The sequence below is a fragment of the Scyliorhinus torazame genome, chromosome 18, assembly GCF_047496885.1.
Source record: "Scyliorhinus torazame isolate Kashiwa2021f chromosome 18, sScyTor2.1, whole genome shotgun sequence".
NCBI classification, from domain to species: Eukaryota; Metazoa; Chordata; class Chondrichthyes; order Carcharhiniformes; family Scyliorhinidae; genus Scyliorhinus; species Scyliorhinus torazame.
The window spans coordinates 111,089,062-111,116,976 of record NC_092724.1 but is presented as its reverse complement, the minus strand read 5'-3'; the positions used below and the strand labels follow the sequence as shown (position 1 = coordinate 111,116,976).

General features: G+C 48.7%; 1 protein-coding gene across 6 annotated transcripts in view; it reads left to right on the top strand.

Moving 5' to 3' along the window:
* Window positions 1-27,915, top strand: part of b3gntl1 (UDP-GlcNAc:betaGal beta-1,3-N-acetylglucosaminyltransferase-like 1) — a 497,156-nt gene that overhangs the window by 350,064 nt on the left and 119,177 nt on the right. For 4 of the 6 annotated variants that reach the window (XM_072483146.1, XM_072483147.1, XM_072483145.1 and 1 more), the window contains one exon: window positions 16,244-16,339. In XM_072483146.1, the coding sequence (XP_072339247.1) occupies window positions 16,244-16,339 (96 nt within the window). Of the gene's footprint in view, window positions 1-1,476; window positions 1,589-16,243; window positions 16,340-27,915 lie in introns of those variants that run through there. The other 2 variants (XM_072483148.1, XM_072483150.1) reach the window with 2 other exon arrangements.

The following is a 27,915-nucleotide window of genomic DNA, read 5'->3' as shown; positions in this document are numbered from 1 at the left end:
CAGCACGAGGGGACGTAGCTTTAAATTGAGGGGAGATCGATATAGGACAGATGTCAGAGGTAGGTTCTTTACTCCGAGAGTAGTAAGGGTGTGGAATGCCCTGCCTGCAACAGTAGTGGACTCGCCAACACTAAGGGCATTCAAATGGTCATTGGATAGACATATGGACGATAAGGGAATAGTGTAGATGGGCTTTAGAGTGGTTTCACAGGTCGGCGCAACATCAAGGGCCGAAGGGCCTGTACTGCGCTGTAATGTTCTATGTTCTATGTTCTATGCTAGGTTAGCACTGCCAAGGTGCCAAGCTGGCATTTTTTCATGCAGGTGATTGGGCTGGGGGTGCCCTGTGGGGATGTTGAGGGGGTGCGGGGGGGGGGGGGGCATGCTGGGAACCCTCCCACAGTGCGTTTGGGCTGGGGGGTCGGGGTTTGCTTCTGATTGCAAACGAAGCTCCCACTGTACAAAAAGGGGCTATTTCCTTCCCCGCTCTAGTCCCTTACACAACGCGAGTCGCATTGAATAGTCATGTGTTTCCCAGCGCTGGGAAACACACAGCTAAACGACGTGCTGGAGGACTTTGTTCCCTTTTGGGAGAATCGTGCCCACGTGCAAACACCATTGTAAATATTGCTTGCCATGGTTGGAAGCCTGTTTGATGGCTGAAACTCAGGCTTTGGAGGAAATATTAAATCAACTGAGATCTCCCCAAATGATGTAATATGGGAACTGCTTACCTGCTTTTGGCATCACAGTTTAAGCCTTGCAACTTTGTTTTGTCCCATTCTCAATCAAGGGAGTCTTATCCTGTAGTCAAGACATCATAATAGCCATTTACTGTCTTTAATTTGTATAGTTTCGGAAGCCACCTTTCACTCTCTTTAGCAGTGCTCTAACTTGGTTGAAACAACATAATACATTATAATAAATGAATGAGTAAAACATTTATTATGTTATAATTGGAGTTCAGTTAACACTTCATAAACAAGTTATGTCTCATCTTAATGTTTTCCCACATGGAGTGCCTTTGTTACATTTTATGGCCTGCTCACTCCCAGAAACCACAAGTGTAAGACACTTCCAGACATTTGTTTTGTTTTTCTTCACCAAAAGCTAAAAGGTAGATGGCATTGGGGCCCTCGACCCATTCACCCTTTGTTATTTCAAACCAGAGCAGTTTAAACAAGGATTATCTGTTTCTAACACCCCACTGATTGATGGTAAACACTTTTGACTTTGATTTGAGATTGAGCACACGGACAAACAGGAATTGAGAAGCAGGAACAAACAACAGTGGAGATAAGGTGGCTCAGGGCTTAGTTTATTAGAGCAGATTTTATCAAGCTGGCTGTGTGTGTTTAAATTGCGACGGCGCTCAGTAATAGTCTGAGTAAACATACGGTGTGAAAGCTCATGGCAACCTCACGCAGGAAAGGGGGGGTTGCTCTTGCACTGCTGCATGTTCACATTTGTTCAAAACAAAGTGCCACTACAAATTAAAATGGACCAACTTCAGACCAATGGATTCTGGACCTGAGAACCTTGGCATTGAAGGCCGGGTATGTGCCTTCTAACTATTCCTCAAGTTTAGGTAAGAATGAATGCTCGGGTCTCTCTCCAAGCGGTTCTACAATCATTTTATTTCAGTCATATTGTGTTGAGTCAAGGGTGACCTCATGTCATTTGACTCTTTCTTAATGAGATGTGTTCTCTCCCCCCCCCCCCCCCCCCCCCCCCCCCCCCACCTCCGCCCCTCGAAGACACTGGTAATGAATGAGTCATTCTCATCTGTTATTTTTCATTGGAAGTGTAGTTTAGTTCATGGGCTTACTGTTCCACAACGTCGTGAGAATCAAGTTTACACAATAGAAATTCAGAGAGAAAGAGGGCAGCATGGTGGCGCAGTGGTTAGCACTGCTGCCTCATGGCGCAGAGGTCCCAGGTTCAATCCCGGTTCTGGGTCATTGTCCCGGTGGAGTTTGCATATTCTCCCCGTGTTTGCGTGGGTTTCGCCCCCACAACCCAAAGATGTGCAGGCTAGGTGGATTGGCCACACTAAATTGCCCCTTAATTAGGAAAAAATGAATTGGGTACTCTAAATTTATTTATTTTTTTAAATTCAGAGAGAAAAATATCACACATAAATCTAGGTTGTAAATAGGTAGATGGGTATAGAGGGTTATGGGCCAAGTGCGGGCAACTGAGACTAGCTTAATGGTAAAAACTGGGCGGCGTGGACTGGTTGGGCCGAAGGGCCTGTTTCCATGCTGTAAACTTCTATGATTCTTCTATGATTCTATCTTCAGTGAGACACTGGAACCCTCACCATACTGTCTCTGATGGGTAAAATTCTGAAAATTCAGATGAAATTAAAATTTCCAGCTATTGCCGCTTTTATGTATGAAATTTTGATGTATTTTTGAGCTGGGTATAATAGTTCACATTTGAAAAATAGTCAATGTCAAAAGAACACAATACCCCCAAGACTGCAGAAGAGCTAAGTTTAGTCAACTCAGTGCTGCCAATCCTTCAGGATTGGCCTGGAGTCTCCAGGCATTGAAGATCAATCTCTGGAACACTGCTGTGTGTAGCCCTGGAGAAAAATTATCAGACGGCCAGGAAACCTCTTGGGTGATAAAGAGGAGGTGGGGGTGGGGCGGGGGGGGGGGGGGGGGTCAGACTTTGGGAGGGGTGTCCGAGTTAGAAATGGGGCCAGTAATGGGGCTGTCACCCGCTCGTTCTTTCCCACACGAGGCTTGCGCAAGGGTGATTGGCTGGACTTCACTCCCCAATCCTTTAATTCCTCCCACCATCCTCAAAATTGATGCTGGGCCTGGAAGCTGCTCTCAGGCAGCCATTAATTGGTTACTTATGGGCCTCAGTTGGAGCAAGGGTGGGATGTCAACCCCACGCCTCACTCACCTCCTGTAAAATTTCAGACGGAAGGCCACTTGGGGAATTTACGACAATTCCAACCTGGGGGGGTGGGTGAGTGGGCGTACAATTGTGTCCCGGATACACAAGTAGTGGGATAAACCTTCTGGAAGATATCCAATCAGGAACTCAGATGGTGGACAAGCTGGTCTGTCGGGATCACAATTGAGCATGCAATTGAAGGGACCCCTGGCAGTTTCCACAGTGGCTGTGTCAAGATTTGTGACACAATAACTTGGGGGAGCTACGTCTGAAGAAAATTTAAAGGAGGCAGGGACGGCCTGTAGCCCCTTTGAATTGTGAAAGTCTCCTGCTGGAACTGCTAGAAATGTCCTTGCCAAGACCACAGCAGCCTCAAGAACTCAAGAAGTAGGATTAGGAGGAGGCAATTCGGCCCTTCGCGCTTGCTCTGCCATTCGATCAGGTCATGGCTGATCTGATTGTTGCTTCAACTCCGCTTTCGTGATTGCCCCCCATCCCATAACCATTGACGTGACGATCAAAATTTATCTAACTCAGCCTTTAATATATTCAATGACCCAGCCTCGACCACTCTCTCGGCAGAAGAATTTCACAGATGATCCTCTGAGTGAAAACACTTCTCCCTTTTTCTGTCTCAAATGAAAGACCCCTAATTTTTAAACTATGTCCCCTAGTTCTAGCCTCCCCTACAAGGGAGGAAACACTCTTTCAGTGTCCACTCTGTCAAGTCCTCTTAGGTTATTGTATGGTTCAATAAGATCACCTCTCATTCTTCTAACCTTCAATGGGTGTAGGTCCAACCTGGTCGACCTTTCCTCATAAGATAACCCCTTCATCCCAGGAATCAGCCTGGTGAACCTCTGAATTGTTTCTAATGCAAGAATATCCCTTTTTAAGTGAGGAGAACAAAGCTGTACGCAGTACTCCACATGCGATCTCACTATGTCCCCTTTGCAAATGCAGCAACACTTCCCTATTTTTATAATCGAATCCCCTTGTAATAAACACCCTTTGACCTGTTCCTGTTATCGCAAGCTTTTGATATGATTGGCCTCTGACATTTTACAATGAATAATTATTAGAACGAATGCATTAAAGTTGCAGGTCTCAATGACTTCCTGCTGTTAACCCACCTTCTCCAAGCTACTGTGTTGAAGATCTGTCCACTGTTTATGAGCAGACATTACAGGTGTACAATCTCCTTCAATTTCATCCTTTAATACTTTAATTGCCTTTCTACCGCTGCCATGTGGTTTGGCCAGATTATTCCCAAACCCTCCCCCAGCCAGAAAGACGGAAAGAGGCAGGAAGAAGCTTGCCTGACAATTGTTTTGCTGGTTTTATTTTCTCCTCAGTCTCCAAGCCCACCCTCAGTGGCCTGGGAAAGGTCACTGCCCCCCCCCCCCCCCCCCCCCCCCCCCCGGGCATCTGGACCTTGACATCAGGGAAGAAACGTGGTTCCTGATCCTACATTTGCCACAGTGGAACCAACACAGCCATTTACGGTGGATTGGCGATACTAAATTGTCCCTTAGAGTACAGGGATGTGCAGGTCAGGTTACGTGATTGAGATGAGGTGGATGGGGGAGGGGTGCGAGCATTGGACCTGGGCAGGGTGCTCTTTCGGAGGGTCGATACAGACTCGATGGGCCGAATAGCCTCATTCTGCACTGTAGGGATTCTATGATTTTATCAGAGGCAACTACCTAATTTTTTTAATTCTTGCACGAAATGCAGACATTGGTGGCAAGGTCAGTATTTATTACCCATTCCTAATTGCCATTGAGAAGCTGGTGGTGAGCCTCCGCCTTGAACCGCTGCAGTCCACCCACAGTGACCATCTGCAGGCCCACTGTCCGATGAAGGATGCTGGCCTAACCACAGGGCTGGCAACTCTGAAGCCTCAGCAGTGCCAATAGGAGAGGAGGCATCCATGAGACCTTAAGTCTCCAACAGGCAAGTGAAAAAGAAATGAGATATTCAGTGGGCCCAGGGTCATTGGGGCAAACCTCTGGAGAGATGGTCAGGACCACAGACGTTCCCTGTCTGTGGCCCTCTCTCTCTGTGGCATGGAGCCTCCAGCTCCGTCAGCCCACTGGACCCCGCAGGGAGGCCGCCTCCATTCAGCTGGTTGGCGCGCCATGTGGCAAAGGGAATCACTTTGCCCGGCAGCTCTGTGAAATGACCCTTAACCGGAGCTTGAGGTGAAGGTCTTGTGTCACAGTGGGTAGTCTCCCTGCCACAGAGCCAAAAACTCTGGGTTTACGTCCCACCCCAGGCTGGATAGTGAAGGAAGGTAGGTTCATAACGCAGCCAGACAGGTTCAGTATCAAACTGCAAATCATTCCAACATGCACCAATGGTGGGTGGTAAGAGCACGAGAGATTCTTGGTCAGCCATGTGATGGAAGGAATGTTGGGGACTCTACCAAGACTCTCTACAGCTCCAAATTACAATGTGCATGTAAGGTTTCCCATGAGCTATATCTCCAGTCCTGATCTCACTATACATAATGGAGTGCATCTTGACATGTTATCCTATCATGTTTATTTGGCCTTATCCTCTTTCCCCGAGCCCCATTTTCTGATTGATCCCTTCTATAAATAGAGGCAATAGTTTTTAAGGGCAGTTGTTCCGAATTTAGCCTGACTTTCTCTGTTCTTAATTTGCAGAAATGTTTATTCTGTACTGTATCAGTTGTGCTTTTAAAGATTTGTTGCATTTTGGTTAAAAAGTTTTTTATAAAACTCTAATGAAAATATATATTTAAAAAAGTTTGAAACTCAGCTACTTTGGAGTGGGCAGCCTTTTGTCTTCTGCACAACAATGGCACCCGTGGACCCTGAAGCTTTTCCTGCCCAAATCAGAACTGATTGCGCAGCAAGACTCTAACCAATTTGTTGCTCCCATTAACCACCGATCTGGCCTAGTCCATAAGTCGAGTACTCACTGTTCTGAAAGCGCTGTCTCTAAGGGGACTGTGCTTCCCGGGGTTTCGATGTACACACAGCCTCTGTATCATACCAAATCCTGTCTGTGGCAACGTCCCGTGCTCTTCAAATTCACAGCACTGCCACCATGTTGTGTTTCTATGTCTGCTTTACACAAACTCACCAATCTCACACCGGGACTGGCAAACTATATGTCGGTTCAATGTATTTGAATATACGGTACAGAATGGTTCAGCATATATACCTACTTTATGGATTCAGCAACCATTACTAACAAGGTTAACACACCTCCAATTCCTAAAGCACGCTACTAGCTACTCTACACCCTGGTTTGTTGCCTGTTTACATATTCTCTTCAGGTTACATCACAACATTTACCATGTATTCACCATACCTGCAGAAACTCCATCCCACAAAAAAAAACTTTTTGGCTCTCAGTTCCTAGGAAAACATTCACTTCGGTAGCTTTGAACATATGGGGCGGGATTCTCCACCGGCGTGACTCTTCGTTCTGCCGGCGCCCAGGGGTTTCCCGACAGCGTGGGGCTGCCCCATAATGGGACACCCCATTGGCCGGCCGGCGTAACGGAGAATTCCGCCGGCGGGTCGGGGCAGAAAAGTGGGGCGGAGAATCCAGCCCATGGTTTCTTTCCCTTTCCTTTCAGCGGTCATATGCACAACTCGCCCTATCCTGTATGCAGAACCCAGGCTCATTGCAGTTAACCTGCAGCTCGCCATGAGTAAGTTTGTGGGAGATCTACTGCATTAAATAAAATTGAGGCAACAAGGAGGGAAAATTCAATCCAAATTTCAAGGAAAATTTCAAAACTGCTCAAATGTTGCTTTAGTCTCTGTCTTCAAGACTTTGGTTCACCGCCATGTAACTTGCTCCCTGATATCGGCATGGTGGTGCAGTGGTTAGCACTGCTGCCTCACAGCGCTGAGGACCCAGGTTCGATCCCGGTGGGATTTTGCACATTCTCCCTGTATTTGCATGGGTCTCACTGCCACAAATGTGTAGGTGAATTAAATTGGCCCTTAATTGGAAAAAATTGATTGGGTACTTTAAATTTTTTTTAAAAACTCACTCCTTGGGAGTAAAATTGTGCTTGTAAGATCCAGATAATATATATTTTGGTGCTGACATTATCAGCATGTTGCAAACCACATTTGTTGCTTTGTACAAACAAGATAATTAGGATCTTGTGCTTCTGGTGCCAAGTATTGCCGTAGCCTCACTTGAATATTCCAACAATTTTCGACCTTGTCCATCTACAAAGAAGTAGTTGTGTGTTGATTGTTTGGAAAGGTTTCAGCATCTTTCTTGTGACTGAAACAACAGGGTCTTTGTACCGCTGCCGCCTGGAGCACAGGCATTGCTTCTCTATCCTACTTACCACAGAGGGTTTAGATTTAATTAATCAGACTGAGATTGCAGACTGAATTGTCTGCTTTGTTAGTGTGCGTGCTGACGTATCGCTAAGAACAATTCCAACTTGGTGGTTCCAGCGATGTTTTGGAAGGGGTTAAGCTGTGCAATGGGATGGCATGCTGTGGCAAGAATGGACGTGCTTTAAAACTCACTAATACTTTTCATGTGACAGAATACGTTTAATTTCCAACAAAGTCAGATGCCTAGCTACCATTTTACAAACTGTTTTTCTTCCGTTTGGGAACAGAAACTTAACTGTTTTGCATCAAGATTGTTCATGTGTATTTTCTGTGCCTGACCCTAGAGATGGATGATGTAATGTCAAGGATTGGAGCACTTTTTAGATTGCAATCTAGATCATATATTCCCTGGGGGGGGGGGGGGGGGAATACAACTTCATCCTATTTTCTTTTCGAGTCTAAGTACAGCACCCTGACATTTCTATTTTATTCTGTTTAAAATGACAGATTTTAGGTTCCCCAGTTAGTGTAACATTTGAAGAAGGCTTTTAAAAATTATTTCACACGATGTGGGCATTGCTTAATTGCCCTCCAACTGAGTTAAATAGCTTGCTAGGCCATTTCAAGTGGCAGTGAACAGCCAGCTGCATTAATGTGGATCTGGAGTCACAAGTAAGTCAGGTAGGGATGGCAGATGATTTCCCTTAACAGGGCGTTAATGAACCAGATGAGTTTTTACGGCAATCAATGACAGTTCATTGGTCACCATAACTAAGATTAGTTTTCAAGACCAGATTTTATTAATTGAATTAAATTCCACCAGCTGCCGTGGTGGGATTTGAACCTGTATCCCCAGAGCCTTAGCCAGGCCCTCTGGATTACTGTTCTAATTTGGCCTTTGACACACTGCTTATCTCTGTACTGCAATTAACATATTCTGATCTCTCAAGGTACCACTATCAGAACCCTTCTTGGTAAGAGGCCTTACAACAGGTTAAAGTCCAACAGGTTTGTTTCGAATCACTAGCTTTCGGTGCGCAGCTCCTTCCTCATTCACCCGAGGAAGGGGCTATACAAACCTGTTGGACTTTAACCTGGTGTTGTAAGACTTCTTACTGTGCCCACCCCAGTCTAACGCCGGCATTTCCACATCACAGAACCCTTCTTAGTCATTGTCACCACCATTTACATTCCCTTTGTCTTTTTGTCCACGATATCTTTTGTCAATCGCCACCTATCGCTGACCCTCTATCCAGCCCCACCGCTCCACACCACCCCACCCCCACACACACACTGCAGTATAGATCTCATCCTATTTCCAGTTCTCTCTAGCTTTGACAAACTGTCATCCAGACTCAAACATTAGCCCCGTTCTCTCTCCACAGATGCTGTCAGACCTGCTGAGATTGTCCAGCATTTTCTGTTTGAGGTACCCTCAATAATGACGCTTAGAGTGTAAACGGTAAAGAAGGCTTTATTAGACTAAGAACTATGCTAGAGCTGAGACATGTGCTAACTGCTGCACAGCCCACAAGGCAGCCCTTTATATATGGCTCACAGATGGGCGGAGCAAGAGGCACAGTCCCCAGGGTTCCAAGCCCGGTCTTAAAGGGGACATCACCTTACATGATGATAAGGCAGTAACCGTTCATCACATTCACCCCCTGTTTAAAAAGAGCCGGCGGGGGTGAAGTGCCATCATAGGTCCATCCGTCTCGGTGGCCGGATCATCCTCATTGCCTCATCGACCTCCTCAGTTCGGGCGGTGGTGCGGCGGGCACGGACGTCCCGGTTGAGGGCACATCCGGGAGCACAGCGGTCGGAGCTTCGGTCCGGGTCAGGGCAGGGGGACTAGGCAGGGCCGGGGGTAGTGGTGCCGGCGCCGGCGGGGTGTGTAAAGCCCTTTATATATGGCTCACAGATGGGCGGAGCCAGAGGCGGAGTCCCCAGGGTTCCAAGCCCGGTCTGAAAGGGGACATCACTTTACATGATGATAAGGCAGTAACCGTTCATCACGCTGTTTTTGTTTCAGACTCCAGTAGTCGCAGTAATTTGCTTTTACCTCTGGATTGCTAGTTCAGTGACATTACCACGATGCCATCACCATTTCTGTGCGCGCCAGGGAAACGTAACTCCAAGAAACAACTATTTACAGAGACTGGTCACAGTAGATGCTCCAGATCTCTGTCCTCATTGGGGCCTTGACTCCTCAGCTCCATCTCACCAAGCGTGTTCAGGCATGTCCTGTTCCCAGCTCCTGGCTGTAGTCTTGCTCCCTTCTCTGTCCACGATACTTCTCAGACACTGTCGGTCAATCTGACTAGGTTCTATTCCCCATTCTTGCTCTTCAGCCACCCTTAAGGGCTTCCAGCTGCCCGATGCTTCTGCCACACTGCCACCCACTAGGCTTGACTTTTTCCTGGCATTTTCTCCCTCGCCTCATGGAATATGGCTCCACCCCTCAGCTCCCTGCAGGTAGGGGCCTATCGGGACCGCCCAGTTCCCCTGCTCGTGCTCTCTCTCGCCATCACCACTTGCAGCCGGAGGCCCCGTTACACTGGGCTAATTTTAATTGAGGCCTATGATACTCTCCAGCAAATATTAGCCTGCTGTCTAAGCAACATTGGAACTAAGATACTGGAGGTGGAAGGGCTATACTTTCAGACATTTTGGGCGGGATTCTCCCCTACCCGGCGGGGCGGGGGGTCCCGGCGGGAAGGAGTGGCGTGAACCACTCCGGCGTTGGGCCGCCCCAAAGGTGTGGAATCCTCCGCACCTTCAGGGGCTAGGCCGGAGCCGGAGTGGCTTGCGCCCCGCTGGCCGGCGGGAAAGGGGCATGGCGCCCCGCCAACCGGCGCCGAAGGGCCTCCGCCGGCCGGCGCAAGTTGGCGCATGCGTGGGAGCGTGTGCTGGCGTCATCCCCGCGCATGCGCAGAGCTCTTCGTTTCCGCACCGGCAATGGCGGACCGTTACAGCCGCCGGTGCGAAAAAATAGAGTGCCCCCACGGCACAGGCCCGCCCTCAGATTGGTGGGCCCCGATCATGGGCTAGGCCGCCGTGGAGGCACCTCCCGGGGTCAGATCCCCCCCCCCCCAAGAACCCTGGAGGCCGCCCGCGCTGCCAGGTCCCGCCGGTAAGGACCTACTCCAATTTACGCCGGCGGGACTGGCAAAAAACAGGCGGGACTTCAGCCCATCGCGGGCCGGAGAATTCAGGCGGCCCCGGGGCCCATTGAGTCGCGCCGGTTCCCGCCATTCTCTGAGGCGGGCGGCGCTTTTCACGTCGGGGCGATTTATGGGTAGGCGGAGAATTCCGACGCGGTGGGGTTCGGAGAATTCCGACGCGGCGGGGTTCGGAGAATCCCGCCCACAATCTTCCAGTACTCATCCTTCAGCAAATATATTTAATAATGCTGATTTTGTCTAGAATCTTATGACGTGGAATCATTTCCAAAAAAAGTTCCACAGCGACTGCATGGCTGGGAGGACTCAGCTGGTCAGACAGCATCTGTGGAGAGAAAGAGTTAATGGCCCATAATTTCCTTGGAGTGGCAATCTCCTGTGGGAGGGGGGTGTCAGCCAGGGAAGCCGTGGGGAGGGGGGATGATGTCGGGGAGGGGGGGTGGACTGCTAGGGGGTGTTGCAAAGGGAGGGAAGGGCCACACTGGGAGTGGAGGTCGGACCGGGTCACACAGGGAAGGGGCGCAGAGAAGGAGGGCCGGGTCAGGCCGGGGGGGGGGGGGGGGGGGGGCGCGGGGGGGGGGGGGCGTGGATGGCAGTGTGGTGGGTCCTCTGGTGTGTCTTGTGTGCAGGTGGTGTCCTGTGCGAGACCAGATCTGGTTTTTAAATAGTTACTCTGGAACTAGAACTGATTTTTTTCATCCTAACTCTTTTCAGGGTAACTATCAGGGTAAAAGTGGCAGAACCATCCAAAGTTAGCAATTTAAATCTCTTCTGTCAGATTGATTCCAGCCCAGCGCAATGGTCCAGAGGAAGTTAGCGCTTCTGGGCAATTGCCAGTAAACACTTACAGGGGAATATCCTCGAGGGATTCCCCAGTGCATCACTACGTACCCCCTAAATGTAATGCTGGGACGCCAAGACGTTATAGGCCAATGTTTCAGAACAATTACCTTTCATCAGAATGATGCCTGACCTGCTGAGTATTTCCAGCATTTTTTATTTTTATTTCAGATTTCCAACATCAGCAGTATTCTGTAATAGCAGGCGTTAACAGCAAATATGGCAAATAATCGGCACTCGCAAGACCTAACAGCATTGAGTTAACTAACCAGTCAATTGTTTTAATCTACAAAATATTTTATGCACATTTAGCCAAATCTTGGAAATGTATCATATGAAATCTGCATTCTCCACTTATCGAGAAATGTAACATTTCTTAAATGCAAAAAAAAAGTTGTTGTAATGTAGCAAGCATGAGAGAACATTTTCCCACAGCAATGTGATAATCTGTTCGGTAATGTTATTTGGTGGATATATACTGGCCAGGACACTGGGTAGAAGCTGCCTGCTCTTCTTCAAACCAGTGCCATGGGATCTAAACATCCAGCTGAGAGGGCAGAAGGGCCTTAGTTTAACATCTATTCCAAGCCAGGGCCTGTTTAACTCACTTGGCTAAACAGCTGGTTCATGATGCAGAGCAAGGCCCAGAGCAGGTTCAATTCCCATACCAGCTGAGGTTATTCATGAAGGCCCTGTCTTCTCAACCTTGCTCCTCACCTGAGGTGTGGTAATCTTCAGGTTAAGTCCCCCTCAAAGGGGAAAGTAGCCTATGGTCACCTGGGACTGTGGTGACTTGTAGCAACCTTTATTCCAAGACAAATGTTTGAGATCTCGGGCGTCATTCTCCGACCCCCCACCGGGTCGGAGAATCGCCGGGGGCTGGCGTGAATCCCGCCCCCGCCGGTTGCCGAAGTCTCCGGCACCAGATATTCGGCGGGGGCGGGAATCGGGCCGCACCGGTTGGCGGCCCCCCCCCCGCTGGATTCTCCGGCCCGGATGGGCCGAAGACCCGCCGATAAATTGCCTGTCCCGCCGGCGTGGATTAAACCACCTTTTGAACGGTGGGACAAGGCGGCGTGGGCGGGCTCCGGGGTCCTGGGGGGGGGGACGCGGGGCGATCTGGCCCCGGGGGGTGCCCCCACGGTGGCCTGGCCCGCGATCGGGGCCCACCGATCCGCGGGCGGGCCTGTGCCGTGGGGGCACTCTTTCCCTTCTGCCTCCGCCACGGTCTCCACCATGGCGGAGGCGGAAGAGACTCCCTCCACTGCGCATGTGTGGGAAACTGTCAGCGGCCACTGACGCTCCCGCGCATGCGCCGCCCCGAGATGTCATTTCCGCGCCAGCTGGCGGGGCAACAAAGGCCGTTTCCGCCAGCTGGCGGGGCGGAAATTCCTCCGCCGTCAGCCTAGGCCCTCAATGTTGGGGCTCGGCCCCCAAAGATGCGGAGCATTCCGCACCTTTGGGGCGGCGCGATGCCCATCTGATTGGCGCCGTTTTGGGCGCCAGTCGGCGGACATCGCGCCGTTTCGGGAGAATTTCGCCCCTCATTCCCAAGTCTTACAACACCAGGTTAAAGTCCAACAGGTTTATTTAGAATCACTAGCTTTCAGAACGCAGCTCCTTCATCAGGTGAGACTCTGAAAGCTAATGATTCCAAATAAACTTGCTGGACATTAACCTTGTGTTGTAAGACTTCTTACTGTGCCCACCTCAGTCCAACACCGGCATCTCCACATCAAGTTAATAAGAGTATGGGAATATAAGAAATAGGAACAGGAAATATACAAGCCTACTCCACCAATCAGTAAGATCATGGTCATTCTTCTATCTTAGTTCTGTTTTTCTGCTCAACCCCTATATGCCTTCATACCCTTACAGGCATAAGCCTCTCATAAGAACCTTGAACTCAATCCAATTAAAAGTGTGTTACCAGCTGGACCACAATTGATACCATTAATGCAGTCCACACTTATGAAGAAGAAGTCAACCTCATTCATCCACTGTTACATGCTGCAATACTGTGGAAGTAACCCCATTGTTTCATTGTATTGTTCATTAGCCCATTAATGTCACACTGTCTGAAGTACCATGAGCACTGACATAATGGGCGAAATTCTCCCCCAACGGCGCGGAAATGCGGCGCGGGAGCGTCAGCGGCCGCTGACAGTTTCCCGGCGCATGCGCGGGAACGTCAGCGGCCGCTGTCAGTTTCCCGCGCATGCGCAGTGTGGAGAGTCTCTTCAGCCTCCGCCATGGTGGGCCCCGATCGCGGGCCAGGCCACAGTGGGGGCACCCCCCGGGGTCAGATCACCCCGCGCCCCCCCTCAGGACCCCGGAGCCCGCCCACGCCGCCTGGTCCCGCCGGTAAATACCAGGTTTGATTTACGCCGGCGGGACAGGCAATTTCTGGGCGGGACTTCGGCCCATCCGGGCCGGAGAATCCAGCGGGGGGTCCCGCCAACCGGCGCGGCCAGATTCCCGCCCCCGCCCAATCTCCGGGAGCGGAGACTTCGGCGGGGGCGGGATTCACGGCGGCCAACGGCCATTCTCCGACTCGGAGAATGACGCCCAATGTGTATAGTTGTCACTGCAATAGGAAAACCACATAAAACTCCTTCGCAATGTCCTTATTTTGTCAAGTTCACAAGAACAACTTCATTATAGGAAGGCTGTGTGGTATTCCAACTTGTCAGAGCATTGTTTATTTATGACACATGGAATCAGAATCTGAAACTGTCCTAATGAGGTCACCTAGAGTGTAAGCTGTGTGTCCACAATTTTTGGGATAGTTATATCACTTGTGATTAAAATATGCCCCATCTGGTTCAAGCAGCTTGAAATTAGATGATGTTTATGTGGTCATCAGGCTGCAAAGAGATTGGAAATACAATCTCTAGCTGAACATACCAAAGAATTCTGTCAGACAGGGTTACAAATTGGTATGAACTGCAATATGGATGTTATGTCTTATAGACGGATGCTTTATGAAAAGCTGGACACATTCCAGGTGGCACGGGAGCACAGTGGTTAGTGCTGTTGCTTCACAGTGTCAGGGATCCGGGTTTGATTCCTGGCTAGGGTCACTGTCTGTGCGGAGTCTGCACATTCTCCCTGTGCCTGCGTGGGTTTCCTCCGGATGCTCCCACAAGTCCCGAAATACGTGATTGTTAGGTGAATTGGACATTCTGAATTCTCCCTCAGTGTACCCGAATAGGCACCGGAGTGTGGTGACTAGGGGTTTTTGACAGTACTTCATTGCCGTGTTCATGTAAGCCTACTTGTGACACTAATAAAGATTATTATAAAGAATTGGGTATCAGGAATGCCAATTAATGCAACTTTAAAGGACTAGAACTTTGATATTTTTCCCTGTCGTTCTGCTTTTCAGAAATATTTCTCTTTATAAATTGAATGCTGATGTTATGATTGAAAAATATTGGGCGCAATTCTCCCATTGGGAGACTAAGTCCCGATGCCGGAGTGAAAACCGGAGTGTTTCATTCCGGCGTCGGAGGCCGCTCCCAGTCCCCTATTCTCCCGCCCCCGGGGAGCTAGGAGCGGCGCCGTGTCATTTACGTGCCGCGTAAAAGTGACGCCGCGTAAATGACGTGACCGGCACCGCGTAAATGTCGTCCCCCACGCATGCGCCGTCCTCCCCACGGCCGCCCCACAAGAAGTTGTTGGATGGATCTTGTGGGGCGGTGGAGGAAAGGAGGTCCGCCTTCAGAGTGGCCGGCCCGCCGATCGGTGGGCACCGATCGTGGGGCAGACCCCTTTTGAGGCCCCCCACGGTGCAGGAACCCCCCCTCCCCCCCACAGGCTGCCCCCCCAGCGTTCCCGCGCTGTTCCCGCCGGCAGCGACCAGGGGCGAGATTCTCCGACCCCCCGCCGGGTCAGAGAATCGCCGGGGGCTGGCGGGAATCGCGCCGCGCCGGTTGGCGGGCCCCCCCCGCTCGATTCTCCGGCCCAGATGGGCCGAAGTCCCGCCGCTAAAATGCCTGTCCCTCCAGCGTAAATTAAACCACCTACCTTACCGGCGGGACAAGGCGGCGCGGGCGGGTTCCGGGGTCCTGGGGGGGGCGCGGGGTGATCTGGCCCCGGGGGGTGCCCCCACAGTGGCCTGGCCCGCGATCGGGGCCCACCGATCCGCGGGCGGGCCTGTGCCGTGGGGGCACTCTTTCCCTTCTGCCTCTACCATGGTCTCCACCATGGCGGAGGCAGAAGAGACTCCCTCCACTGCGCATGCGCGGGAAGCTGTCAGCGGCCGCTGACGCTCCCGCGCATGCGCCGCCCGGAGATGTCATTTCCACGCCTGTTATTCCTCTCTAATCTTCTCCCTTAGTCCCCACACCCCTGCCAAGATAGTTTAATGCCCTCCCTACAGCACTAGCAAGGAACTCAGTCCCAGCTCTGTTAAGGAGCAACCTGCCCGGCTTGTACCTGTGCCATCTCCCCCATAGACAGTCCCAGTGTCCCATAAATGTCTCCTGCATCATCTTTCCAGCCACACATTAATTTGCCTTATCCTCCTGTTTGTGTACTTACTTGCAGATGGCATTTGTGAAAATTGTAGAAATGCACCTTTTTCTGTAATTGTCTTGATGTTTAAAATGGTGGTTCTGATGGGTTAATATTGTATTGGCAGTCAATGGCACAGATTAGGGTCAGTCTAAGACTGATAGCCAATCTTCTCAATTTACCACCCAAGCTGAGACGAGCAGAGATCCATGAAGAAATATCAAGAGGGGGATCACACCTAGGTAGCAGTTGGCATCTCTTGAAATGGGTAGCAGCATGGAAACAGATGGACAAAGGAATAGGAGACTGTGATACAAAAAGAAGTCACGGGTCGAGTTACATTTTAAAAGTAAAATGGTTCGGCTGCTCGTCGGTAGAAAACTTCAGGTGCATGGTGGGGCAGTTAATCTGCAGGTTGTTTAACAAAACTCATTCTCCTCTTGGCAGGTGTTCACTTCCCATGGTCCCACTGTCATCATGCCAACTTGGTTCTGCTCTCGGGAATGGTTTGACCGCATTGGGACGTTTGACGAAGGTGGAAAAGTGAGTACTGCTGTCCGCTCAGAATAAATTGAACGGAAAGGATCGCAGGCCTGCATCCGGGTTACCTCACAGTTTGCACAGAAACAAATAAAACAGACACACAGTTCCCTACTGAACTGAGTAAATCATTGGCAACTCTGCAGTTTTAAAGGTATTCAGTTAATTTGAATGTTAACGCTTGGAGACATGCAACAAAATTAAGTCATGTCGCTCATTAAAAATTTTTGACCCCTCAATTTAACAACGCTACATTTCCACAGGAATTTGACTTGTGCATTAAATACGCACAATAGCATTTGGGACAGTGGGACCTTTGCTCTTTCCCTGTGGGAAAGTACCCGGGCTCCTTTGGGCAACCGCATATTGTGGCATCATTGAAAGCATAGGCCGGGAATCACAGGCAAAGGTCAGGTCTCAGGGACTGAGCTGAATAGGAGACAAACGTGTCTTGTGTTGCCCAGAATTCAGTATGTTGTGAGATACTTTCTCTGGAGCTCCCCTCTACCCACCAGTCCACTTCACATCAATGCTGCATTAGGTTAGATTTCCACACCACACCCTTCTGAGGCACAACTTTAATTTGTTTTCATAGCGTAGGCATCACTGGCTGGGTCAGCATTTTTATTGCTCATCCCGAACTGCCTTTGAAACTGTGGTGGTGAGCTGCTTTCTTGAACAACCGCAGTCCATTTGGCGTAGGTACAACCACAGTGCTGTTAGAAAGCGAGTTCCAAGATTTTGACTCAACGACATTGTAGTAATGGCAATATATTTCCAAGGCAGGATGTTGTGTGGCTTGGAAGGGAACTGGTAGGTGTTAGTGTTCCAGTACATCTGCTGCCCTTGTACCTCTAGGTGGTAGAGATCACAAGCTTAGAAGGTGCTGTCAAAGGAACTTTGGTTAGTTGCTGCAGTGCATCGTGTAGATGACACACACTGCTGCTGCTGTGTGCCACTGGTGGAGTGAGTAGATGTTGAAGGTGGTGGATGGGGTGTCAATCAAACGGGCTGCTTTGTCCCAGATGGTGTTGAGCTTCTTGAGTGCTGTTGGAGCTGCACCTACCCAGGCAAGTGGAGAGTATTCCATCACACTCCTGACTTGTGCCTTGGAGATGATGGACAGGCTTGGGGAGTCAGGCGGTGGGTTACTCACTGCAAAATTCCAAGCCTCTGACCTGCTCTTGTAGCCATGGTATTTATATGGCTGGTCCAGTTCAGTGACTGCAGAGTGACTTTAATGGTGACCTTGAAGAAGACTGTCAACATTTCATCAGTAGCAACAATGCCCTGCATTTATCTTCAATGTAGGAAAACATCCCGAAGTGTTTCACAGGAGCATAATCAGAGAAAAACTAATACTGAGCCAATGCAGGAGATTTTAGAGTGGATGACCAAACAATCCCTTAGTCAAAGAAGTTAGTTTAAGGAGTGCCTTAAAGGAGGAGTGCGAGTTGGAGAAAAATAATGAGGTTTGGGGAGAGAAATGTAAAGCGAAGGATCTAGATTACCGAAGACGAGAATTAACAAGCAAGTTTCTTTATCCTTTTGGTAGTGCGATGGAAATCAGGACCCACAAGAAGCCAGAGTTCAGGAACATAATAGAGTCCTCAGAGGGCTGTAGGAGCTTGCAGAGAAAGGGAGGGATTTGAACAGGAGGATAAGAATTTTAAAATCAAAGCATTGGTGTATGGCCCAGTCTGAAAGTTAAAAAGAGAGGGGGAAATTCTAAAGCTACGTGACCCTTAGATAATAAAATCCCCCCATTTAAAAAAACTCTCACTCAAATTTGAAATAAATCATCGTGTGCCTTATCCACAGCACCTATTTTCTGAATGTTAGTGTTAAGTTAATGGTTCCATCGTATCACAGATTCATTAATGTCTACTTCAAAAGGATTCAAATGCCAAGTACTAAAATAAATTGTGCTGCAAAGGAATTTTATTTTAATTGGGATTGATCCTGGTTGATGGGGAGTTGCTGGTTCTTTGATGTAACCAGAAAAGTGCAGTAATTGATGCACACAGGGACAGCTTGCCAAGGTCGAAAGTGAAGAGTTGCAGATCCAGCTCAAAGTGTCAGGACGGCTGAGATACAACACATGCTCTGTCGGAAGAGTGGGAGGGAAAGCTGGCTGTGATGCAGTTCCCTGATCGTTACAGTCCATTCCTGCTACAATCAAGGTCAGTTTGTCCGAGGAACATACCGGGAATTTTTTTCAGAAGAATTCATCCTTTTCGCCCAGTGCTACCTTTTGATGCACAAAGGTAAATTAGTTCTAAGCCTGCACTTTTGATTGAAGCAATTCCCAGAAAAGCCAAGCCCAGCAGGCACCACCAAGGGGCTGGACTGTTACCTGTGCGACACCTCAAACGCTGAACGTTGGAAAAGAGGAAACAAACCTGCTTGTTCATTCTCGTCATTCAGCTGCTTGGTGAGACTGTAGGGAATGGGGCAAGTGTTTAATGGTCTAAACTGGAACATGGTCTTATCAGACATGGATCTGGGTCAAAGTGCAGATGCTCAGCATGTTCATTCAATCAGTGACATGGTAAACATCTACTGGTGCCCAATGAAGAAACCAGAAACACATCATAAATAGATTTAATATTTGAATTAAGCCCTTGATTCCCCGTATTGCGAGTTTAAAACCTTCAAAATAGCAATTAAATTTCAAGCCTGTTCTGAGATTGAAAGCTGGAAGCAGGCTCGAACTAGATTAGTCCGAGCAAGTTCCTGGTGTATAATTACATTGTGGGTTTGGCAAGAGGCCCAAAGAAGCGTTATCAGTCTCTACTCTTAACAGAGTGATGCATATGACACAAGACTCCATTTCCTCCCCAATGTCCTTGAACATGTTGTGCCTCCAAGATTCCTGCCCTTCCACCATTCCTTGTTCGCATCATTTTGCTCAAAGTTCTGTCCTCCCCAAATCACAACAATGGACCTAACCACAATTGAACAACATTCCCCAACGTTGGTTATTTCTCCCTCCTCATTCTTCTCAAACTTACTGCAAACTCAGAGGTGGAAAATTACACTACCCTCCTCCAGACACCTCTCCCCCATTGTCCAGTTCAGCGTGGAATGGCCACACTGGAGACCAGACTTACCCATGTCTTTCTAGCCAGAGGATCACCAGCAATAGCTTTCTTTTCCACCTCACCTAAATCTCTCAAGGATCCATTCTTGACTCCTCTCCTCTTCCTCCTCTATGTGTTGCCTGGGATCAGCTCCCACATATACCCCAATGATAACCATCTTCATGGCCTCTCCACTGGCTCTACCAGTCCTCCTACTGCCCTGATGCTATTGGACATTTTGTCCCGCGTCTAGTCTTAAATGAGCTGTAATTTCCTCCAGCTAAACAATGGACAGACAAAGGCCAATGCTTTTTGGCACCCAATACAAGTTTCATACCCTTGCCACCGAAAGCATCTGCCTCTCTGGCCATCATCTCACTTCCAAGCGGATGTTTCTTTACCTGTCATTCATTGGTTCCGATTTCCAAAGCTTTTCATTGGAGAACAACAAATCTTTAGGGACACCCGACAGAAAAAGATCGGGATGAAATCAGCATTTCCATGAGAACCTTGAGCACGTTACCCATAAGAACATAAGATCTAGGAGCAGGAGTAGGCCATCTGGCCCCTCGAGCCTGCTCCACCATTTAATGAGATCATGGCTGATCTTTTGTGGACTCAGCTCCACTTTCCGGCCCGAACACCATAACCCTTAATCCTTTTATTCTTCAAAAAAACTATCTATCTTTATCTTAAAAACATTTAATGAATGAGCCTCTACTGCTTCACTGGGCAAGGAATTCCATAGATTCACAACCCTTTGGGTGAAGACGTTCCTCCTAAACTCAGTCCTAAATCTACTTCCCCTTATTTTGAGGCTATGCCCCCTAGTTCTGCTTTCACCCGCCAGTGGAAACAACCTGCCCGCATCTATCCTATCTATTCCCTTCATAATCTTATATGTTTCTATAAGATCCCCCCTCATCCTTCTAAATTCCAATGAGTACAGTCCCAGTCTACTCAACCTCTCTTCGTAATCCAACCCCTTCAGCTCTGGGATTAACCTAGTGAATCTCCTCTGCACACCCTCCAGTGCCAGTACGTCCTTTCTCAAGTAAGGAGACCAAAACTGAACACAATACTCCAGGTGTGGCCTCACTAACACCTGATACAATTGCAGCAGAACCTCCCTAGTCTTAAACTCCATCCCTCTAGCAATGAAGGACAAAATTCCATTTGCCTTCTTAATCACCTGTTGCACCTGAAAACCAACTTTTTGCGACTCATGCACTAGCACATCCGGGTCTCTCTGCACAGCAGCATGTTTTAATATTTTATCATTTAAATAATAATCCCTTTTGCTGTTATTCCTACCAAAATGGATAACCTCACATTTGTCAACATTGTATTCCATCTGCCAGACCCTAGCCCATTCACTTAGCCTATCCAAATCCCTTTGCAGACTTCCAGTATCCTCTGCACTTTTTGTTTTACCACTTATCTTAGTGTCGTCTGCAAACTTGGACACATTGCCCTTGGTCTCCAACTCCAAATCATCTATGTAAATTGTGAACAGTTGTGGGCCCAACACTGATCCCTGAGGGACACCACTAGCTACTGATTGCCAACCAGAGAAACACCCATTAATCCCCACTCTTTGCTTTCTATTAATTAACCAATCCTCTATCCATGCTACTACTTTCCCCTTAATGCCATGCATCTTTATCTTATGCAACAACCTTTTGTGTGGCACCTTGTCAAAGGCTTTTAAGAGTCATGCTCAAACAGCTGCTTCATGCACCACTGTGATATTCAAACAAACTGCACCAGAGCCACTGGGCACTGATTGAAGAGACGGCCACATGGGTTTCTTAACAGAAACTGGCTGTTTTCAAATGAGCAGAGGTTCAACACTCAAAACAGCCCCCCTGCATGGATATTCTTGACTTGGGAATGGTAGTGTGATTGGCCGACTCTGAGTTTGCAGAGGTGTGAGGAGCATGAGAAGAGAGAATGAACCACTGTGAGAGGATGTTGTTTCATTGTGGTTAGGTCCGTTTCTGTGCTGTGGGGAGGACAGAATCTTAAGCAAAAGGATGCAAACAAGGAATTGTGAAAAGGGAAGGATCTTGCAGGCAGAGGCGGATTTACAGTTAGTGAGGCCCTATGTTCAGCCTCATTATTAGGGCCCCCACCACCACCGCATGCCGGGATCTGAAGGCCAAAGCCCATGCACCTCTCCCCCAACACTCGCCCCCTCACTACCCCATACCCACACTCCCTCTTCGCCCCAACCCTCACACACACTCTCTCTTCACCTCACCCCTCACAAACATGCTCTCTTCCCTCCCAGCCCTCGCACACACTCCCTCTTCACCATCACCCTTGCAATCTATGTCTCCCGCCTTCTCTTCTGCCACCCCTTACCAAAGCCTGAAGACCAAAGCCCATCCCCTCACATTCTCTCTTCCTCGCCTACCCCTTGCACACACTCTCTTTCCCCCCCCCCACCCCTCACAAACATGTTCTCTTCCCCCGACCCCCCCCCCATGTAGAATCTCTCTTCCCCCCCACTCCACACGAACACTCCCTCTTCGCCCCACCCCTCGCAGGCGCTCTCTCTTGCCCTACATGCACTGTCTCCCCCCACCCAAACCTGAGAGAGCATGGCGGCACTCTCTTTCCCTGACTACCCTCACAATCACTGTCTCCGACCTTACCCCACCTCATCTCCAGTGGCATGGTGGGAAATTATACGGTGCAAAATCTCGAAGAAAACAATATCGGCATATAATTTGACAATCTTCTTTTACATTATTTCCTACATTTGAGTTCCCAAATGTCAGTGGAACTATGTGTTTTCAGTGAAAATTATTAGTGTTGGTTGGCACCGTATTTCAAACCATGAATCATTTAAGCATTAGTCTTTAGCATAGCCAGGATTTGAGTATGCAACAGTTTAATTGTGCAATTCAAACCCGTTAAAAACATAAATTACAGAGCTTTACTTACAAAATATTCGGGGTAAAACAAGATACAGATCAGCCATAATTGCAGAGCAAGATCAGGGGGTTGAATGGCCTACTGTTGTTCCTATGTTCCTGAGCAGATATCAATGAATGGGACTTGGCACATTTGTGCAAGCGATCATGCATCAAGCTCTTTCTCCAGTCAATTCAAACTAGTCCAGGGCCGGGATTCTCTGAGCACGCGCCGGGTCGGAGAACTTCCGTTGACGCCGAAAATTCCCGCAACGCCGGGACGCGATTCTCCGGCGACCGGAGAATCGGCACTTACTCAGGTGTCAGCACTGAGCCGGGATTTTGGAGAATCCCGGCCCAAGTCTCAAAGAATTATTAGTCAGCAAAATTAATGGCCTGCAGAGTACCTGACTATGGGCGCGATTCTCCCAGCCCGCACCGGGCCGGAGAATCGCCGCAACCGCGCCACGCCGCCCTGACGCCGGCCCGCGATTCTCTGAGGTGTGGAGAATCCGCGCCATTTGCGCCGGCGCGTTTGGCACGCCACCGGTCGTGGGCCACTATCCGCGGCCGGGCCGCCAATTCTCCATGCTGGCCCCCGTAGTCCCCGCACCCGTTTTGCGCCATCATGAAATGCGACGGCGTTCACGATGGCGCGAACAGTCTCCATTTCGGAGAATCGCGCCCTAATTTTCTACAGCATTTAAGGTTGAAAATGTTATCAGGTCCAGCAACCTGATCGATCTTCAGTGCCTCATACCGAGCTACCATTTACATATTTACATCCAAAGTTTTAATACCTAAAACATTTGTACCTCCTACTGTATCATCTTCAATGTTTAAAATTAATACAAAACCTATTTATTTACATTTCAGCCATATCCTGCTCCTCAATCATGACCACCATGCGAAACCTTTCAAAAGGCCCATATGGCTTTTCTGACCACTTCTAAGAACTTAGATAATAACTTAGATAAGTTAGAACTTAGATAACTTAGATAAGTTAGATAACTTAGAACTTAGATAATAACTTAGAACCTATATAACTTTTTTATAGGGATGCCACCTGTTAGTTGTTTTTTTTTTCCAATGCATTTTTGGCATTCAATTGTGGCTTTAGTTAGCTTCAGCTGTATCTGATACCAATGTATACAATGTTGCCAATGTTTTATATTTTGTAAGAAGTCTCACAGCACCATGTTAAAGTCAAACAGGTTTATTTGAAATCAGAAGCTTTCGGAGCGCTGCTCCTTCATCAGGTGAAGTGGAGGCAGATTCACACTCACAGCATACATAGGAGAGATACTATTGCAAGATAATTGCAGCTTGGAATGTGCAGAATGGTTGGAATGTGAGTCTTTTCAAGTAAACAAATCTTTGCAGGAACAGACAGTGTGAGTGGTGTGAGTGATAATCACAGGTAATCGAGGTGTGAATTGTCTCAAATCAGGAGAGTTAGTAGGATTCTGCATAACCTCAAACAGACCATTGGTCACAGCAAACTATCTAGCCTTCAGGAGAACAGCGACCCCGACACCATACAATCCTGTCAACGGCAACCTCTGCAAGACCTGCCGGATCATTTACATGGATATTACCATCACACGTGAGAACACCACCCACCAGGTACACAGTACATACACGTGCGACTCGGCCAACGTTGTCTACCTCCTACGCTGCATGGTACATCGGCGAGACCATGCAGACGCTACGGCAACGGATGAACGGACACCGTGCAACAATCACCAGGCAGGCGTGTTCCCTTCCAGTCGGGGAACACTTCAGCAGTCAAGGGCATTCAGCCTCTGATCTTTGGGTAAACATTCTCCAAGATGGCTTCCACGTATGAGGGCGACCTCAACCGGGACCTCAGGTTCATGTCACATTGCATGTAACCCCCACCATACGGTCCAGGTTTGTAGAATCCTACTAACTGTAATTATCTTGCAGTTGTGTCTCTCCTACATATGTCGTGATTGTGAATCTGCCGCCACTTCACCTGATGAAGGAGCAATTTAGTGTTGGGAGACCAAGCCAGGGTGCCATTTAGTAGTGGTCGACACAAACGTGGACCAGTCATAACAGCGCCTGGGGGAGGGGTGTCTTTCAGGCCATTGGAGACCTCGGGGTGGTTGGGGAAAGGGCATGGTGGCACCCTGGCATCTGAGCACCTTGGCATTGCCAGTCAGGCACCCTGGCAGTGCTACCCTGGTGTGCCTGGCTGGCACTTTCAGTATGCTAGGGTGCCCGGGTGTCAATGCGTTCCGAAAGCTTGTGATTTCAAACAAACCTGTTGGACTTTAACCTGGTGTTGTGAGACTTCTTACTATGCCCACCTCAATCCAGTGCTGACATCTCCATATTATATTTAGTGTAATAGTTATTTTTTAGGTGACTTTCCCTATGTACTTTCATTAAGAAAGTTAGATTTCAGCTCAGCATATACTCTCCTATTTATGAAAAGGGCATAACAATATTTTCTAACTATAGATGTAAATAAGTTTAAGAAAAAAAATAAAGAGCGCGTTTCAGCAGACTGAAGTTAAAGTCCACTCAATGGCGAATTTAGTGGGGTGTTTCAGCGCCAAGAAGCATCTCGCTATCCCGCTATCCAAATACACTTTGTTGTTTTTTTTACATCAGGAAGATACTCTCTGGCGAGGTCGCACTTAGAGGGATTTCCTGCTGGCGAGCTTCAAAGGGTGCCATTTTGTCCGGCAGTCCTGATCCCCCACCCCCTGCTCTTTTGCCCTCCCTCACCTCCCCGGGAACCGACCAACCCTCACTCAACTTGGCAAGGACCTCCGGCCCTGACACCTGGCAGCGCTAACCGACACTTGGGCATCCTGGCATTGACACCCGGGCAGTGCCAAGGCGCTCAGATACCAGGGTGCCACCATGCCCTTTCCCCGACCACCACAGGGCCTGCAAGACACCGCTCCACAGCTGCGGTCATGGCTGGTCCACGTTTGTGTCGACCAGTACTAAATGTCCCCCTGGCTTGGTCTCCCACGCACAGTCGGTGAGTCCCGGGTGCTGGGTGAATCCGCCGTCCTGGTCCTTAAATGAGCCATAAGGCTCATTTAAATATTCAGATCTGGATCTATCACAGCGAGGGCGAGATGTAGATCTTGCTGGGCGATTCACAATCAGCCCTGCAAGAAGGCCGATTTGTGGCTCACATGTGATTCACCCGTTGCGCTCAGATCTGTGTCAGGCGCAATGGGGTCGCTAAATTGCACCCAAAGTTATTTCCATCAGCCAGCACACCCCAGTCTCAACTTTTGAAACCTTTCCTTATACCTAAAAACTGAACTCATTCTTACTGTAGGTATCAAGTTTTCTCAACCAATGAAATCTGATGATACAATAGGTGGGATTACACCCCCCCCCCCCCCGAATGAATGTGTCTTGGGAGTGGGAGAAGCAGCCTGCCATTGGCTGACAAAGGGATCCTTCTGGTCCTGCTACTGTCAATGGGGTTTCCCGTTGTTTACGCCCTCCACCGCCAGAGGGAATGGCCGGAAAATCCCACGCAATGACTATGGATATGAGTTGAGGGGTTGTTAGGACATGGAATGTTGCCACCAGAAACAGTGGCTGGTTTAGAATCCATCATATGGTTCAGATTTGAAATAACAGAAGAGAAGAATGGAAAATTGGACAATGTAGATAGTTGTGTCTGAGAGCTGTGCACTTGCAATGATGGGCCAAGTAGCTTCATTCTGTGCTGTGAAATTCTATGGTTCCCACATGGAAATCAGATATTATCTCAGATGTACTGCTACTGATTAAATCCATTACTTCCCAACATGTTGCGTAAGGAAAGAATCCTTGCCTGTACCCTCAACTAGCTTTTCCCTGCCATACTATCTATTGAATATGATAACACACCCTAGCGCCTGACAAATTATCATTGTTTCATAATATACATAGCGAATTTTAGGTATTGTTGTTGTGTTTCAAATGGGATAAATGACATGGTTGACAATAATTTTAATATCCAAAAAAACAACTATATTCTTGACGAATTTGGCATTACATGACCCAAGTCTTGATCCTTATAAAATATTTATTAGGTGGGATGTCTAAAGAGGTCGCAGCACTGGTGTTGCGATTCTATAATAGAGCGCATTGCCTGATTAGCTTTTGCTCACGATAACACAAAGGCCATTAATCGAAAAACAGAATGCACTGTTCTTTCTGCAGGAATGCAGGCTTCAAGTGGACTGACTTGGTCTTGCCTCAGTGTTACGTTGAGGGATTTACCTGCAGAATATGCTTCTCTCTTCGAGAGAGAGATGGCGGTGCACTTCTGTATGCCACATCCAACTACAATGGCAGCTGCCCCTTAAAGACTTCCAGTAGCCAACTGCTTCACAATGTCAGGTGGCATCTGTAATATGGGCTCACACCTGAAAGTACGGAGCCAATTTCTGGAGACAAACAAGTCTCCCACAGACACACACACAGGCACTGACTGTGTCAGTCCCACTCCCACTGTCACTCCCACATACACAAAAATGACAATCGGCCTTTTCCTACTGGGGGATGCGGTAGGGTGAAGGAGCGGGGAATTGGGGAGTGAAGAAAGGTGGAAATAGGGGTGAAGGAGGGTGGAAATGGGGGAGAAGGAGGGTGGAAATGGAAGGTGAATGAGGGTGGAAATGGGGGTGAAGGAGGGTGAAAATGGGGGTGAAGTGGAGAGGATGAGTAGTGAAGGAGAGGAGATGGGGGCGTGAAGGGGGGTGAAGGAGGAATGATGACTGAAGGGGATGGGGGAGTGAAGGAGGGGGGAATAAGGTTGTGAAGGAGAGGAGGATGGGGGTTGCTGAAGGAGTGGGGATAGGGCAGAGGTGATTAAATGCCTGCGGTACTGGTTCGTGTGGCTGAGGCTGGGAATTACGGGTGCGCACCTCCAACTCCAGACAGGCCTGCGTGACAACCGTTCCCGCTCACACTTTCTCAGATTAAAACTCCTGAACACTGGCCTCCAACACCCACTGCATTCCATCAGGCACCGCAGGATGGGTCTTCCCCTGATTTTGTATTAACGCTCCCCGCTGTGTGGACGGCTGGCCACAGGCAGCATGGGTAATCTGGCCATGAAGGGGTGAATGTCTCCGCAGCATCTGAGCAGTACTGTAAGCTGTAGCGAATCAGATAAAACCTGCCCTCTCATCTGTGCTTGGTTGAGAATACTGACTGACTTTTGATTTGTGGGCAGGTTTGCAATGTATGTCTCTAACTGAATGGCTATGAAAGACATCAAAGAGTCTCAATTTTGGGGCCCATCTGCCTTTGAGGACACCGTGCCAGGGCGCAGTGTGTTTCATTGTAAATCCAGCCCAACTTGTAGGCACAATATGTTCAAGGACATTGTGGATGAAATGAGGTCTTGGGTCATTGTGGATGAAATGAGGTATTGGGTCATAAACATCACCCTGTTGGGAATATAGACTAATAGCAATTCTTTAGGCCTCTTGCCAAAGCCACTCTGTAATTTGTCAACATGTTTGGAAAACAGTGAGGGTAATGGCACCTACCTTCATTGAAGTACAAATCAGACAACAAC